This window comes from Schistocerca americana, chromosome 1 (assembly GCF_021461395.2).
Source record: "Schistocerca americana isolate TAMUIC-IGC-003095 chromosome 1, iqSchAmer2.1, whole genome shotgun sequence".
NCBI lineage: Eukaryota > Metazoa > Arthropoda > Insecta > Orthoptera > Acrididae > Schistocerca > Schistocerca americana.
In genome coordinates this window covers 798,124,946-798,142,227 of record NC_060119.1, presented here as the reverse complement: position 1 = coordinate 798,142,227, position 17,282 = coordinate 798,124,946, and the positions used below count along the sequence as shown (strand labels likewise).

Sequence of the window (17,282 nt, the reverse complement as noted above, 5' to 3'; positions counted from 1 at the left end):
TCTTTGGTTTCCTTAATTGCCTGCTCACTGTACAGATTGAAAAGCATCGACGATACGCTACAGCCCTGTCTCACTCTCTTCTTAACCACTGCTTCCCCTCCATGTCTTTGAGTCTTGTAACTACCGTCTGGTTGCTGTATAGGTTGTAAATAGCCTTCAGCTCCGTGTATATTACCCCTGCTACCTTCAGAACTACAAAGAGAGTGTCCAGTCAAGATTGTCAAAATCTTTCTCTAAGTTTACAAATGCTATAAACGTAGGTTTGCCTTTCCATAACTTATCTTCTAAGATAAGTCGTAGGGTTAGTACTGCTTCTCGTGTTCCTACATTTCTCCGAAATCAATACAGATCTTCCCTGAGGTCGGCTTCTACCAGTTTTTCCATTCTTGTGCGAAGAATTAGTGCTAGTATTTTGTAATCATGACTTATTAGGCTGATAGTTTGGTAATGTTCACATCTTTCAGCAATTGCTTTCTTTGCAATTGGAATAATTAGATTCTTCTTGAAGTCTGCTGTAACGTGTGGAATTACTGACATGGCCTCTACCAAGATTAAAAATATGCGTACTTTCATCCACACAAACGAAGTCGCTAATGTGTAGACGTAATATCGGTAAGATGGAGGCCGCTAATTCCTGGAAACGGCAATGTAAAGCCCCGAGAATGCGATAAGAAACGTTTGAAAGGAAACATTACAGTACAGGAACGTATTTTATTATGCATGCAGAGTACACAAGTAAACATTACAATATTAGGAAACGACACTTAGTAGGGACAGTGCCTAACTCCTCTATAACATAAGAGGAACAGAACTCCACACCCAGAAGTTTACTGGGGATGCAGGGCGAATGGATGGGGAGGCTACAAATGACTAGCACAGCGAGATCTGCGTCCGATGCTTTATTTACAGTACAGGGCAGGGCGAGGGTCAGTGTAGCGGGCGACTACGAGTGCTTTCTCTTCTCTAGATATGTGCGGTGCCGGTGCGGTGGGTCGCCGTGCCGGGCTGTGGCGACAGCTGCCACCGTTGGCGGGACCGGGCCGCGCTCCGTCTACCGGCGCCACGGCTTCATGCCCTGCAACACAACACAGCACAGCATGTCATACGGTAGCAGGCTAAGTCACACAGCTCACTGCAGGCAAAAACATCACTTACAACTATTCATAAAGGATGTCCGCAATGCTTTATAAGCCGGCCGCTGTGGTCGAGCGATTCTAGGCGCTTCAGTCCGGAACCGCGCGACTGCTACGGTCGCGGGTTCGAATCCTGCCTCGGGCATGGATGTATGTGATGTCCTTAGGTTAGTTAGGTTTAAGTAGTTCTAAGTCTAGGGGACTGATGACCTCAGATGTTAAGTCTCATAGTGCTCAGAGTCATTTGAACCATGCTTAATGTAAACTTACAGAGGTTCTAAAATCTCGACAGTTTCGTTCCCTTCTTAGGCGTCCGTTCTTATCCTACCAGTTAATCCCAAATTCCTTTGCGAACCGAAATACCATGTACAAAACAGCTTCAAACGTCTGATTACTTTACAAATGTTTTAATGTGTTTAATATTTGATGTTAAGCATGTAAGTAAGAGAAAGTTTGGAAAAGATTTGAAATTATGCTTCAAGTAGTTTGTTGGAGACGATAAGTGTTCTCATTATGTGAAACACTGGATGAATATACAGGATGATTCCCCCCCCCCCCTTGTACAAACTCTAGAGATTGATCGATGAGAGGATACGGAACAAAAAAGGTCTAATGAACTTTTGTCCGGGAATGCATGGTTTCCATGCTGGAGACCATTTATTCAGTCATACTTTGTTACAGATAAAGCAGCCCAAAACGTTCTGTACCATACAGCCACAGTTACAGTATGCATGGTTTCCTCCTAGAGGGTGGTACTGTTCCTCATACGTCATGCCCTTGCCCCCCATCCTGGCTTAGTAATTGGTAATGTTATGTCGGATTCACTTTTCTGGCTGACTCACCTTGCAGTGGATGTGATACAGCGGTGTACACAATGGTTCCGTATTCGAATCGAGAGCTTGCTGACAAATGGGAACTGGCGGCGGGAGCAAGGTTGCATTAGGAGACTTATCCCCGCCGACAACAACCACAGAATTCAATGTTTGCAACAGTGTTTCGCCGTTTGTCTGAGACAGGGTCTTTTCAGGAAGCAGGAAATCATGAAGTACGTACTTGATATGTTCTGACACCAGACTTCAAGAAAATGTGATTAACACTGTAGAAGGCGACCGCCGTGTCATTACCAGGCAGTTGGCCCGCCGGTACAAGGTAAGGCAGATGACCTTGTGGAACATCCTCCATGACAATTGTTACTACACTTATCATTTACAGCGTGTTCAGGGCTTACTAGCGACGGATTTTCCACATCGGGAGCAGTTTTGTGACACGTTTCTTCACCAAGGATTCTTCACCGGGGTTTGTATCATTCACAGATGAGGCCACCTTTACGCGGAGTGCTATCTTCAACTTCGGATAACAGTCATCTGTGGCATAGCATACAGAATCCCCGTGGTATGGTGACAGCCAATCATCAGCATCGGTGCAGCCGGAATGTGTGAGCCGAGATAATTGGCGACTGTATTTTGGGACAGGTCTTGCTTCCACGCCACGTAACAGGCCGGAACTATCGGCGTTTCTTGCGGGTGATTTTGCCTCCCTTGCTGAAAGAAATACCATTGATGACTCGAGGGGATATGTGGCTGTTGCAAGATGGTGCTCCAGCCCACTTCGCCGTTAACGTCTGGACTCATATCAGGCACGGCCTGCTCGTTCGCCGGATCTCAACCCGTGCAATTTCTGGTTATAAGACTATCTCTAAAGGGTCATGTCTGTAGAGCCCATTTCAGATGTAAAGGCACTGGAGCAGCGTATTCATGCTGCCTTTGACACTGTTCGGATGCAGCCTGGCCGATGAGTACGTTTGAGACAGAATATCTACGGCGCACTTTGAGGCACATGGAAACCATTTTCAAGACATACTTTAACTGTGGCTGCAAGGTACAGCACGTATTAGACCGCAGTCTCTGTAGCAATGTGTTATGAATAAATGGTCTCTAGCATGGAAACCATGCATTTCCGGACATAAGTTCATTAGAAGTATTTTGTTCTGTACTCTCTCATCGATCAATCCCTAGATTTGTACACGGTGGAAAAAATCAACCCGTGGTGTGGGTAATTCGCGCGCTATATTAAGCATATAGTTTTTCACGCACCTCAGTGTTTAAGTCGTCATATCTCCTGAATTATGTGTCGAACAGTGTTATAATTTTTTAGGTATATTCAGCGATATACAGGGTGATTCAGCTGCCCCTACCCATGGATTTTATGCAACCTGCGATGCCTTCAAATATCAGCCGCAAGATTTTCATGCTATCTAGCTCGTTACATGCAAACTGTTAGTTCTACAGAGAAAATAAACAGGTGCTTTTTGGATGGAATTAAAATTAAATGTTTTACTGGGATACGTTTCCGCTAGAGGCTGTAATTTTCCAGTTATTCAAGAAAGACGTACAAAAGTGACCCTCAGACGCATTTTCCTTGAATACCTCGAAAACCGTGGCCTCTAGCGATAACGTACCCCAGTACAAAATTTAGCAACATTAAATTTCTTACAAAGTGGTTACGTTCGTGTTTTTCTGTAGAACTAATAGTTTGTGTCTAGCGGGCACGCCCGCAGCTCGTCGTCTAAGGGCTAGAGTTGCTGCCTCTGGGTCACGGTGTCGCGGGTTCGATTCCCAGCCGGGTTGGGGATTTTCTCTGTCTGGGGGCTGGGTGTTTGTGTTGTCCTCATCATTTGATCATCATGATCATCATTTATGAGAGTGACTTGATTGGAATGTGAAAAAGAAAATGGACTGAGCATAGATTGGGACTTCGTATGGGTGCTGATGACCGCGCAGTTGAGCGCCCCACACACCAATCATCATCAAATATCGTCTACGAGCGAGAGAATATGAATCTCTTGCATGTTCTTTTTTTTTTTTGCAGGCGTTGTGGGGTACATACATTGCAACAGTAGGTGCAGCTTAATCACCTTGTATGTAGGTACTGACTGCAAAGTGAGTTACGAATAGAGTTAGTAGTAAAGAAGTAAAATTAAAATATTGTGCCTGATATTGAAGTTCTACTGCGTGAACAGCGAAAAATGTGGTAATTAATAAATTTTTTCCTTTCACCTTTTTGTGGCGTGTGTCAGCGAGAACAAGTTTCTTAAATGTTTGAAATTATGAGTAATGTTTGTTGGCAGTTGCTAAGTGCTCTCATTCTCGAAAACTAGATGAATAAGTTTTCAGTATTTGCGCGCCGCTATTTCAAGGCAAACTCACAGTTTCTAACTAATACTTGTCTTGCTGCGTTTAACTTTTAGCATAAGAGTGTACCTCTAAGTGAATGCATTATAACTGACTTTTATTTTTTGTAATTCGGTCTGTAACAACGTGAAATATTGAAAATCAAATTCTTTTGCCCGAGAAAGCCGTTAGACAGGCAACCTTCGACTGGAATCTGTTTCGAGGTCAGGATTCCAGGTCAGTCGCTTTATAAATGAACGGCGTACCTGCGTCGAAGACATCTGCACTGCCCATCTGTGTCACATTCGTCATATCTAACCTAGTGTTTATTATTTCTATAGTCCTGCAGTCCCAACTGCTGTTACCGTTTCGCTTATGTCAAATGACTGTATTTCCTCGTTCTGTCAGTATCTCGGGGCATGTATTCATCCATTGCCATCGTTAAACACCATTAAGGTGAAATACTCAAAGCTTCAAACGCCTTTAGTATGGTCACCCCGTTCGTTGTGAGGATACTACCTGTCCTACTAACCGAAAAAAATTACTTAAATACCTGTTTCAACTCCTTTATGCTTGTATAGTTCTAGATTACATCTCTTATTATCTTCATACTTCTTGGCTTCTACTCATAAATGTCACTAAATATGTTTCGTTCAGATTCGTCTGCATTTTGAGGCGTTTGGTTGTTTTATCATTATTCGGACTGATATTCATTCCCGATATGTTTCTTGCGGTTACTTCAAAGCATAGCAGTTTTGTAAAAACATTTTCTATTAACGTGGGGATTTCAGGTAGCTGAAAGATATGATGAAATTTAACGATCGAATAATATGTTGCTGTGATGTTCAGTCCGAAGACTGGTTTGCTGCAGCTGTACGAGCTTTCGTTTTTGCGTAACTGCTGCAACTTACACCGATTTTACCCGGCTTATTGTAGTCAAGCCTTAGTCTCCACTCACGCTTTTTATCCCCCTTCCCATACACACACAATCCACTCCATCTGCAAATGACGATTCCTTTATGCCTCAGGACCTATACTAAACAAATGATCCTTTCTTTTACTCAAAACGCACCATAAATTTCTTCTCCACTCCCCCGCCCCTCCCCCCCCCCCCCCTCCCAGTTCGATTCAGTACCTCTTTGTTAGTTATCTGATCTACCCATTTAACCTTCAGCATTATAGAGTAGCACCAGATTTCAAAAGTTCCTATTCTGTTCTTATCTGAACAGTATATCGTCCACGCTTCACATTCCAACAACGCTACACTACAGAGAAATATCTTCACAATATACCTCCTAGCACTTATATTTATATTCGGTGCTCACAATTTTCTCTTTTCCAGAAACACTTTTATTATTATTGTCAATCTTCATTTTATAACCTCTCTATTTCGGACAGCTTCAGTTATTATCCTACCCAAATAGCAAAGATCATCTGTCCCGTTTCGTAATCCAATTCCCTCAGCAGTACGAGGTTTAGTTGAACTATATTCCCTTATGTGTGTTTTACTTTTGTTTGTATTCCTGTTATAATATCGTTTCAAGGCCTATCCATTTGCTTCAGCCGCTCTTCCAAGTCCCCTCTGACAGAAGTACCGAGTGGGGTAGCGCGCTGGACTGGGCTCACATTCGGGAAGATGACGGTTCAAGTCCCCGCCCGGCCATCTGCATTTAGGTTTTCCGTGATTTCCGTAAATCGCTCTAGGCAATGTCGGAATGGTTACCTTGAAAAGGGCATGACCGATTTCCTTTCCCTCCTTTCGTAATCCGAGCTTGTGCTCCATCAATAATGACCACTTGTTGACGAGACTTTAATGTTCCTTCCTTCTCAACTATCGCTTCCCTTCCCTCTATTATTCTGCAATCTGGTTTCTGTACAAATTGTAAATCTTTCGCTCCTTGTATTTTATCCATGGTACCTTCAAACTTTTAGAGTGCCATAGGAAGACAAAATTTGAAACGAGTTAGAATGGTCTAAAATGACACTGGAGAATGTGAAGAGTGTCGTGAAACCAGTAACAGATATATCGATGATGCTATTAAAACATGCTCGCAAGTGAGAGTATGAGTAGAAAGTGATAGGCGGACAGAGGTATGTGTGAGGGAACACCCACCTGCACAGGAGTGGGCGGGGCAGCTGCCCTCTTCTTGCGATACTGCGCAACAGCCAGTGGGCGAGAGAAGTCTGCCAGCCGGTTCGTCTGCATCTGAAACACAAGCACACACAAGGGCTCAGACGTTATCACCTCTACACCAACGATCGTTCGAGGAGAGCCACAAACCCCGTTCCACAAGAACGGGGAAGGAATTACGTAGTATATGTTCCAATCCCTGGCACTCACACGAAGTTATTTAGAGGAACCATGGAAAATCTAATGAGTGCGACTGGAATTGGATTAGAACCCAGCTCCTTTCGACTATAAGTCCGATAGTCACCCTGTTGGGTATGGCGGGTAATCTTTGCTAGAGCGGAGGCATGGGTTAGCCTCGTTCCATTTCATCTATTGGAAGAATTAGATACAGCAACACAAATGTATTCTGTTCCAAACACACACACACACACACACACACACACACACACATATATATATATATATATATATATATATATATATATATATATAACATTGCAAAGCATAAATTACGATTGAAGTTTGATCGACATTATTCGAATGCTCTGACCCACGGTAGTTTCAGATGTGCAACACAAATCTGGTCCCATGCAGGTGTATTAAATCGAGGAAAGGCTCTCTTATCTAATATACTTCACACAGAGAAAGAATAAATCTGGCAGCTAGCAGTGCTGTTACCAGCTTTCAACTGCGAAACACAAAATTCTGTTGGTGGTACCGAAGCTAGCTAAAACAGCAGTCATCTATAGGGTTTCCCAAACTGTGTTCCAACGAATGATGGTGTTCTGATGGGAGCGAATAACTGCTCCGCGAAAAACTATCAATAGCATTCCGTTTTATGTCGGCTTTTTGATGATGCTAATTACTTCTTTAAAACTTTATTATTATTTCTGTGTCATTAGTTTTGACTTAAAATTGAAGTGTTTTACACATTTTTCTCGTGTTTTTAGAAGTTTTATTAACTTTCGACGTACACAAGGAGTTCCATTCAAGTACCAAGATTCTCAAAGTGTTCCGTTAGAGAAAAAGTCTGGGAACCCTGATCTCTGCGGCAACACTGAAGCGATGTGAGAGAGACGTATACAGAATCGCGTAATGTGATTCGCTGTGGCGGAAGCGCGAAGCAGCCACGCCAACCCAAGGCAGGTGGTGTCAACACATTGAGCAGTTTGAACTGTTGTTTCGCAGTAAGGACTGTGTTACACGTTCATTGCATTTATGGAGATATGGAAGATGTGGAATGGGACCAAATGCAGAAAATTTGGCTAATTTGTCGTTTATCTTTGACACTTGACTGTCTTGGCTAAAGGTCTTAGAGAAATCACCAAGTAGTAAGAAGTGAGGGCGATTATTCAGTTTAACCCATGGAGTGTAAAATATTCAAAGAGTTGTCGGATGAGTGACCGGGATGTTGAAGGCAGAGGTGCGCAGTATTTTGGCAGCAGACTAGAGTTGCTATCTTCAGGCGAAACTCGCTTGTCGAAATATTGTGCATTGTACCTCTCTGTTCAGATTCGATTTAAATTAACGTAGGCACAATATTTAAAAAAAGGAAAGGAAGTATCACTTTCACATAAAGGATATTCTGTTGTCTTAGATACTTGTTGAAAAGAATGGTCGTGAGTGAATGTGTGAGATGTCAAGGGAATTCACCACAAGCTACATTACTGATGTGTTCATTTCTTTCTGTTTTTTATAGCCGTTCTACAGTACCAGCTCTTCTTTCTGAAGGTACATTTACGTCGGAGCTTCGATAAACGATGAGAGAGGTAAAGAGAACAGAGACTGACGCGAAGTTTGGTTCTTAACTTCTATGATGGAGCGTTGATAACATCGTGGAGATGAGTGCTGAGCGCTATGTTTGTTTTGACGTTGGAATAGAAAACAAGATAGTCCTAAATTTATAACGTAACTTTGTTCATCTGTTTCGTACTGGAGATGCTGAAAAACAATGCTGTGTGCGATTAACAATATGTTACTCTTGAAAATCACACTGCATGACTATGAATGCATGAGAAATTGAGAAAAATACACGTGCTTTGCCAAATCGCAATTTCTTCAGGCGTCTGTCTACAGGTCAGTCAGTAATTTTGCAGTCCAACGTTTGCTTCTCGCATTGGAGATGCAGGTAATGCGAGAATCATGAGAGGTAACGAAAGTTACAGGTAAGATTATCGAATTGTTAAAAACGAAAAGTGTAGATATCGATGATTTCAGACGAGTGGGTGTAGACGAAAACTCATTCTAATTATTTGTGCTGTTTTTTTAAGTTGAAAACATGTTCTTTTCTGTTAGGACGTGTTGGTATTGAACATTATCTCACAGGGAAAACACCTACAGAAGCAATAAATACTAGGAACTGCAATTATTACTGCGACAAACATTTTCATCTGTCTGCTGGTTTCACTTTAGCTGTCTCGTTCCAATGTACATTGTCCTAAAAGGGAATAACTCGAGCAGTTTATTTCATAAGAGTATTTTACTGAGAGACCGATAAATTTCCGATTTAGTCTCGTCAGTCGAAGTGAGTTTTGGAAGTTCCCATAATCTAAATCTGCCGAGATGTCGACGCATTTTGATCTCCTCTCGTATATGAAGGGCTTTTTCGGAGAAATAGTAAATATTTTCCGAGGTAGTAGCAAAGACTAATTCGGAGAAGACATTCTATACAACATGCGCCCATTTTTTTCGATTAGAGAGACACAGCTGGCGAGGGAGATAAGTTTTTATTTCTCATGTTTGTACTCCAGTTGCTCTACGTTTATTTATCGACTGAAATTTTTGTTTCGGAGTTGTGCTTAAGTTTACATAGATGAATTTTTCAACTGTGATTGTGATGGTGATTAACTGGCCAGTTGTACTGTATCGTTTGCGCATACCTCATGTATTTAGAAATTCTGCGTATGTCAATATGGTATCTATGAAGGAGTTGTCTAAAGAAAACGCTCGTGCTGCTGCTTGTAGAGAATACGGCAAATTGTTTCCTTATTGCAGAGTATCAGATCAGAGCGCTCATTCACATTTTCACAGAACTGCGTGAGGATGGTGCCTGCAGTTACATTACACGTAGACAGTCTGTCCTTATCAGTAACAACGGATTCAACAACTCTGAGAAGGTGTTGAAGGTGAACGATTGGAATTTTGTTGTTGGCGAAATGCAAATCACCGACTAATCTCATTAATCGAGTGTGCTGACGAATCTACTTTCACTCGCGACGGTGTCAGTAACCTTCGTATCTCGCATAAGTAGTCCGATGAAAACCCACATACCTTTGTGAAGACTCTTTTTCATCCTTCTCTGCAAATGTGTGCTATGGTATGATAGACTATCAGTCGATTGGACCCGTTCTGCTATAACATCGTGTTACAGGGCCTCGTTATCTAGCCTTTCTTAAAAACTAGCTTTATCGTTATTGGAAGGATACACGGATGGGCACATGGCTCCAACACAACGGGGCCCCTGCAAATTCCAGTTGTCTGGTGTCACACCATCCGAACCTAACATTCCCCACTAGCAGGATCAGCAGACGCGATCGCGTTTGTTGCCCATCTGGGTAACGCGGACAGTTGTTGTTGTTGTGGTCTTCAGTCCTGAGACTGGTTTCATGCAGCTCTCCATGCTAATCTATCCTGTGCAAGCTCTTTCATCTCCCAGTACGTACTGCAACCTACATCCTTCTGAATCTGCTTAGTGTATTCATCTCTTGGTCTCCCTCTACGATTTTTACCCTCCACGCTGCCCTCCAATGCTAAATTTGTGGTCCCTTAATGCCTCAGGACATGTTCTACCAACCGATCCCTTCTTCTAGTCAAGTTGTGCCACAAACTTCTCCCCAATCCTATTCAATACCTCCTCATTAGTTACGTGATCTACCCACCTAATCTTAAACATTCTTCTACGCGGACAGTGCACCTTCAGATTTTTGTGCTTGGGGATGATTGAAAGGCAAAACCTAAAAAGAAAAGGTAAACACAGCAAACAAATTGATCGTTCGAATTATGAATGGTGATGCCTTCATGAAAGAACGCTGAGACGATCTCGGAGGAAATAGACGTGGTGTTGTCAAGAGAATTTGAAAGTGCATTGAAATAGGCGGAGCCGGCCGGGGTGGCCGAGCGGTTCTAGGCGCTACAGTCTGGAACTGCGCGACCGCTACGGTCGCAGGTTCGAATCCTGCCTCGGGCATGGGTGTGTGTGATGTCTTTAGGTTAGTTAGGTGGAAGTAGTTCTAAGTTCTAGGGGACTGATGACCTCAGAAGTTAAATCCCATAGTGCTCAGAGCCATTTGAACCAATTTTTTTTTAAAATAGGCGGTAGAATTAAAAAAAATCAACTTTTAACTTAAATATTTGCCATTTCTTAACACCTTCTATGAGTATTTGTTTGGATTACTTTCTAACAGCTGTGTGTCTGTAATTAATAAAAACTGGACGCATGTTTTATGGAATTTTATATTGGACTTAATCTATACTACCACTACATTACTTCCACGCTTTATAGACTTCGAACGGCCCAAGATGCAAGTACTGTTAAAGCAGGCGGCTTGATATACAAGAAAGGTGTCAAGATCAGCATTTAACGACTGGCTGTGTATAGCCATACATCCGGCTTTCTATTACCCGCAGTCTGTCGTCTTAGGGTTATTTTCGCACACTTCACATGAACCTGTGAATGATTACTCGAACATGTCCTAATTCGACCTTCTCGGCATTATTTTGTAAATTTATTACCTGTCTAGCTGTGGAAGACACTTTGACCCTATAGGACAAGAAAGGGGGTTTTGTGTGTAGCTCTGTGTCAGAGCACGTGCCCCACAGCGTTTGCTGCTGCCTGCTGGTTGCTTTCTGGCGTCCGCCACAGCTTTGCGGAAGGAAATGTCAGCCAGTTTACGTTTACGCAACACTCGTACCGTATATATGTCTGTTAAACCCTTGACGGCTGCGATTTATGGTCCGCTTGCGTCGATTGCTTTACGGCTGCACAAACGCTTCGCACGGGATGCGAGCTTTCTGAATGTATGCGTTCAGAATTGTCTCGGTCTCATAGCATAAATCACAATTCATTTGCGTGGGACGCAAATCGCTTGCCGGAATATCCAGCTGTCGCTGAGAGCTACTGCACGTGGGTAAAGCAGGCTCGTGATTTAACGTTCAGCTGGTCGTTTTTCTTCAGGGTTCCGGCTTAATTAAATATCGCTGGTCGCGTATCACAGAGCGATGAATCGATTATGTGATCGTTCTTTTCGTGTCATGTGTTCAGAAGATGAAGGACACTCTTTATGATTGAATCTGGTTATGCTATACACGAAACTGAAGACATTACGATCCGCATGGTAATTGTCTGATTACGCCGTTGACGATCAGTCAGTGGAAATTTTGGTAATGGTAAAAATCGACGAGTACGTACTTGAAGTGATTTAAGGTGGGATGAATACGTAAATCTAGTTGTAAGAGAGGCATATATCGCAATGGGATCAGTTGGAGGATTCTAAGCGAACGTTAATTATCCCCGTAGAGATAGATGATAAAATCCTCTTTGTACCTATTCTCAAATAATTTTCGTCAGTTTGGATGCTTTATCCCGAGGAATACTGAGAAGACTGAAAGAATAGTATCGTGAGCCACCGAGAAAGCGTCGCGGATGTCTCTATCAGAGAGACGACGTGCGTCAGAGAGAGACTTATTCTTAACATTCTGAGAACGGGTATAACCCAGAAGAGACAAGCTACATCTTATTTCCTCCAACGTGTATCTCACCAAATGAACGTAGTGGGTTGTACACAGACTATACAGCCAGAAAGGCATAAAAAATGGTTCAAATGGCTCTGAGCACTATGGGACTCAACTTCTGAGGTCATTAGTCCCCTAGAACTTAGAACTAGTTAAACCTAACTAACCTAATGACATCACAAACATCCATGCCCGAGGCAGGAATCGAACCTGCGACCATAGCAGTCTTGCGGTTCCAGACTGCAGCGCCTTTAACCGCACGGCCACTTCGGCCGGCAGAAAGGGATATATGATCAATATAAATACAGAAAACTGCAACCAGTCACTTTTTAGAAATACTTGGCCGGCCGCTGTGGCCGAGCGGTTCTAGGCGCTTCAGTCCGGAATCGCGCTGCTGCTACGGTCGCAGGTTCGAATCCTGCCTTGGGCATGGATGTGTGTGATGCCCTTAGTTTAGTTACGTTTAAGTAGTTCGACGTCTAAGGGACTGATGACCTCATATGTTAAGTCCCATAGTGCTTAGAGCCATTTGAACGATTTGAGTAAATAGTTGTTTATTCCATGAATCGATTTTGGAACCTTTCCAGGTCCGATTACATAGCTATTGCAAAGCGTAATGCTGGGTGCTGGCTTGCGACAGTACGGGCAGCTTTGTTGTTAGTAACCATCTATCTGCTTCCATTGTGATGAACGGATGGTAACATATTACTCACTTTAATAGAATATACATGTATATATACCGTAGTAACAAGCAACAGCTGCACAGCGCATGCTGTATGCTGCAAAGTTTCGTTACTACTGTATATAATACATTCATATTCTATAAAAGTGAGTTACGTGTTACAAACTATTACTTGTAACATCCAACAGTTGTATAGCACATGCTGGATGCTGCAATGTTCGTTTTCTGTATTTATATTGAATAAACAATGTTTCAGGACGTAGCTTTCACCACAAACCGTAAGGTGGCTGGCAGATTGAGGATGTAGACATAAATAAAAAGTGAACAGATTGATATTTTGTTGCACGCACTTTTCACTGCAAATTTTGGCAATGTGATATGGGCGTTGAATTTTTTCTGTTTTCTCCGATCTAGGCGTCAAAGAATGAAAGTGATGTTGCTGGAATCAGTGACTTGTCAGAGTTATAATACATGTTTGGGACCGCAGACAGTTTACCAGAAAACCTACAGAAATACTTCGCCTTTGTTATTTCCTGTGTCTTCTTGTTCTCTTCACGGAGTATGTCTAGCGACTCTTTAGTTTAATGTAAAACCTTCGAATTAAATAAAATGTGACTGATTTTTTCTTTTTTTCTTCGGTGTAATTATTTCCTGAGTGACTAGATTAGTTGATAAATATCAGTTCCATTAAATCTAACCTTTGGTATGAATTTGTTGGATGCGTTCTTACTACTACTGCGGATTCCCGGAAAAGGTTCAAAATGGCTCTGAGCACTATGGGACTTAACATCTGTGGTCATCAGTCGCCTAGAACTTAGAACTACTTAAACCTAACTAACCGAAGGACAGCACACAACACCCAACCATCACGAGGCAGAGAAAATCCCTGACCCCGCCGGGAATCAAACCCGGGAACCCGGGCGTGGGAAGCGAGAACGCTACCGCACGACCACGAGATGCGGGCTCCCGGAAAAGATTTCAAGATTTCACAGTAATGTATTGTGAGAATATTTGGTTAAAAGAGGAGCTGCGTCGTCTCATTAACGTTTCGGCAAGGTAGAGGTAACCTCCAACGCTAAACGCTACACAGTGTCTATAAACAGTAGTGGGTATTCTGTGCACTTGCATTTTGGTGGTGTAAATTCACCATTCAGAAGAATGGAAGGAAAACTCGTGTAGATGGCAGTTAAGGGAATGTTTTTAGATTTTTCGCAGTATTAACGACTCGTTAGAAAAGTTGACGTTGCAAGAAACGTTAAAAATACAAGATATCGTGTGGAAATATTGAACCGTCTTTGAGTGGAACAAAGAGGACACTGTATTCTTTGACTCCACCTTGAATTAATTCTTCCGAATATGTGTGAGACAGCATTTATGAGGACCAGCCCATCCGCTTGAAACTAAGCTGCAGGACGTATAAATAAAAAAGATTGATCTGGAAATTCCGTACCTAACACCAGTCGTATTTTTATGCAACGGCTACTCTACGTACTGTTGAAGACTCTGATGAGTACGTCGCAGCCCGCGATCTAAGAAGCCATCGAGGTCTCTGAATAAATCAAAATCAGAGGATCCAAACATTCCGTTAACTTATAATTCAGAAATGACCACCGAGATGAACACGCACGTTTTAGTTTGGAGGCAACAGAAAAATGGTACGGCTAACATACCGCTTCTTTTTGACAATGTTCTGGTACCTGCCGGGTGTTGCTTTTTCATCGGGTCTTTCTGGGGTCTGTCTCTCTCTCAGGCTATATTTCCAGCTGATCGAACTCCTTTCGGATAATTTCCTTATGATATCTTTGCTGTCTCGGCTACGTTGAGCCGAACCGCGGAAACAATTTTCGGTCCAATTTTAGTTTTTTGCCAACCTGTCTTTACAAAAATCTAGCTTCACTCCCTCCTCTCCAGTTCGCATGAAAAATCTGCATGACACTAGCACACCATTACTTCGCATAAGCACTCATCAGAATTATTTCTGCGATAAAGATTCTGGATGTGTGCGATGTCGCATTGTCCTTCTAGAATTGCCCACTTCCGTCGGAATGGGCAATGGACATGCATGGATGCAGGTGATGAGACAGGATGCTTACGTACGTATCACCTGTCAGAGTCGTATCTAGACCCATCAGGGGTCCCATATCACTCCAACTGCGCATGCCCCACACCATCACAGAGCCTCCACCAGCTTGAATAGTACCTTGCTGACATGCAGGGTCCATGGAGTCTCGAGGTTATCTCCATAACCGTACACGTCCGTCCGCTCGATACAATCTGAAACCAGACTCAACAGTCCAACTTCGGTGGTGACGGACCCAGGGGAGGCGTAAAGCTTTGAGTCGAGCAGTCATCAAGGGTACACGAGTGGACCTTCGGCTCCAAAGGCCCGTATCGATGATGTTTCGTTGAATGGTTCGCACGCTGACACTTTTTGATGGCCCAGCATTGAAATCTGCAGCAGTTTGCGGAAGGTTTGAACTTCTGTCACGTTGAACGATTCTCTTCAGTCGACGTTAGTCCCGTTCTTGCAGGATCTTTTTCCGGCCGCAGCGATGTCGGAGATTTAATGTTTCACCGGATTCCTGATATTTACGGTACACTCGTGAAATGGTCGTATGGGAAAATCTCCACTTCCGCGCTAACTGGGAAAATCTGTGTCCCATCGTCGTGAGCCGACTTAGCACCACCTTCAAATTCACTTAAATCTTGAGAACCTGCCATTTTAGTGCAGTACCCGATCTAACTACGGCGCCAGACACTTGTTGTTTTACACAGGCTTTACCTACTGCAGCGCCGTATTCTGTTTACATATCTCCGTATTTGAATATACATGCCTATACCAGTTTTTCGGCGCTTCAGTCTAAATTAGTGGAGGTGGTACGCACCTCGTGCTGGCGGCGGCGGGCGACCAGCTCTGCGCGCGCCTCCTGGATGGCCTCCCACAGCTTGGCCTCGGACAGGATCTGCCGGCTGAGGTCCGCCACGGCCGGCTCAGAGTTCATCTCCAGCAGCGTGCCCACGCTCTCGTCCGACCGCTTCTTGCCGCACCCTGCAACACCGAAGACACTGCCATCAGCCGACACTTCCTCACCACACGCAGAAGACGCGGGAGTGCGTGTTGAAGAGCAAGTTCATCGGACAGAATACTAGTCTTCCCCTTAAAAGAACACGGGGGTAAGCCGGTTCGAATTCTGGTGGTAGAAAAGATTTTCTCTGCCAGTATTTGGCCAGCAAGAGGAGGAGATTTGGTGGCGTAAACTTCTTGATCTCTAGACTTTGCGCAAACGTCCCGGTTTAAATACCAAACCTCTCCGCATTGTCTGATGAAATGAGGGCATGCGATACTGCTGATGGTGGTCCGTCCGTCGAATGGGGACTTCAAGCTTGGCGGTCCCTTGGTGTTATTCGCGTAGAACAGGCTATGTGACGGCACTGTTCGATCTAGTAAATTCATCCGTAGCAGCAAATATGACCAATTTAAAAAATGCAAACTGAGCTTGTTGGAGTGTCGGAGGAGTTTGAGAATTATCACATTAACTGCCCACGTGACTAACAAGGGAATCTCCCCATCGCACCCCCTGGATAGGCCTTGAAAAACTGAATACAGATCAATCGAGGAAACAGGAAGAAGTTGTGTGGAACTATGACAAAAATAAGCAAAATATACAAACTGAGTAGTCCATGCGCAAGGTAGGTAACATCAACGAGACTGTGAGCTCAGGAGCGCCGTGGTCCCGTGGTTAGCGTGAGCAGCTGCAGAACGAGAGGTCCTTGGTTCAAGTCTTCCCTGCAGCTGCAGAACGAGAGGTCCTTGGTTCAAGTATTCCCTCGAGTGAAAATTTTAATTTTTTATTTTCAGACAATTATCAAAGATCGCGCACTCACACGTAATCAACTTTGCTCTCCAAAATTCCAGGACATGTTCAGATTTGCTTGGACATATGCAGGATTTGACGGTCTACACACGGAAAAATTTGGAAACGTTAAAAACATATGTTTTGACAGAGCACAGGGAAAACTGTGCGACTGTGAAATTGTTGCATTCATTTGTTGCAGTTTATGTGACGAACTCTTATGTTTTCATCACTTTTTTGGGAGTAATTATCACATCCACAAGAAAACCTAAATCGGGCAAGGTAGAAGAATCTTTTAACCCATTCGCCAAGTGTACAAGTTAGGTGGGTCGGCAACATATTCCTGTCATGTGACGCACATGCCGTCACCAGTGTCGTATAGAATATATCAGACGTGTTTTCCTGTGGAGGAATCGGTTGACCTATGACCTTTCGATCAAATGTTTTCGGTTCCCATTGGAGAGGCACGTCCTTTCGTCTACTAATCGCACGGTTTTGCGGTGCGGTCGCAAAACACGGACACTAAACTTATTACAGTGAACAGAGACGTCAGTGAACGAACGGACAGATCATAACTTTGCG

The 17,282-nt window shown here is 43.4% G+C and overlaps 1 protein-coding gene across 1 annotated transcript in view; it reads right to left on the bottom strand.

Annotated features, from left to right (window-relative positions):
- Positions 1-691: 691 nt before the first annotated feature.
- LOC124545719 (cardioactive peptide) overlaps positions 692-17,282 on the bottom strand; it is a 343,254-nt gene continuing 326,663 nt past the window's right edge. The window contains exons 4-6 of the mRNA XM_047124664.1: positions 15,732-15,895; positions 6,417-6,509; positions 692-1,075 (exon numbers count right to left, since the gene is read on the bottom strand). Of these exons, the coding sequence (XP_046980620.1) occupies positions 1,052-1,075; positions 6,417-6,509; positions 15,732-15,895 (281 nt within the window). The 3' untranslated portion in view covers positions 692-1,051. The remainder of the gene's footprint in view (positions 1,076-6,416; positions 6,510-15,731; positions 15,896-17,282) is intronic.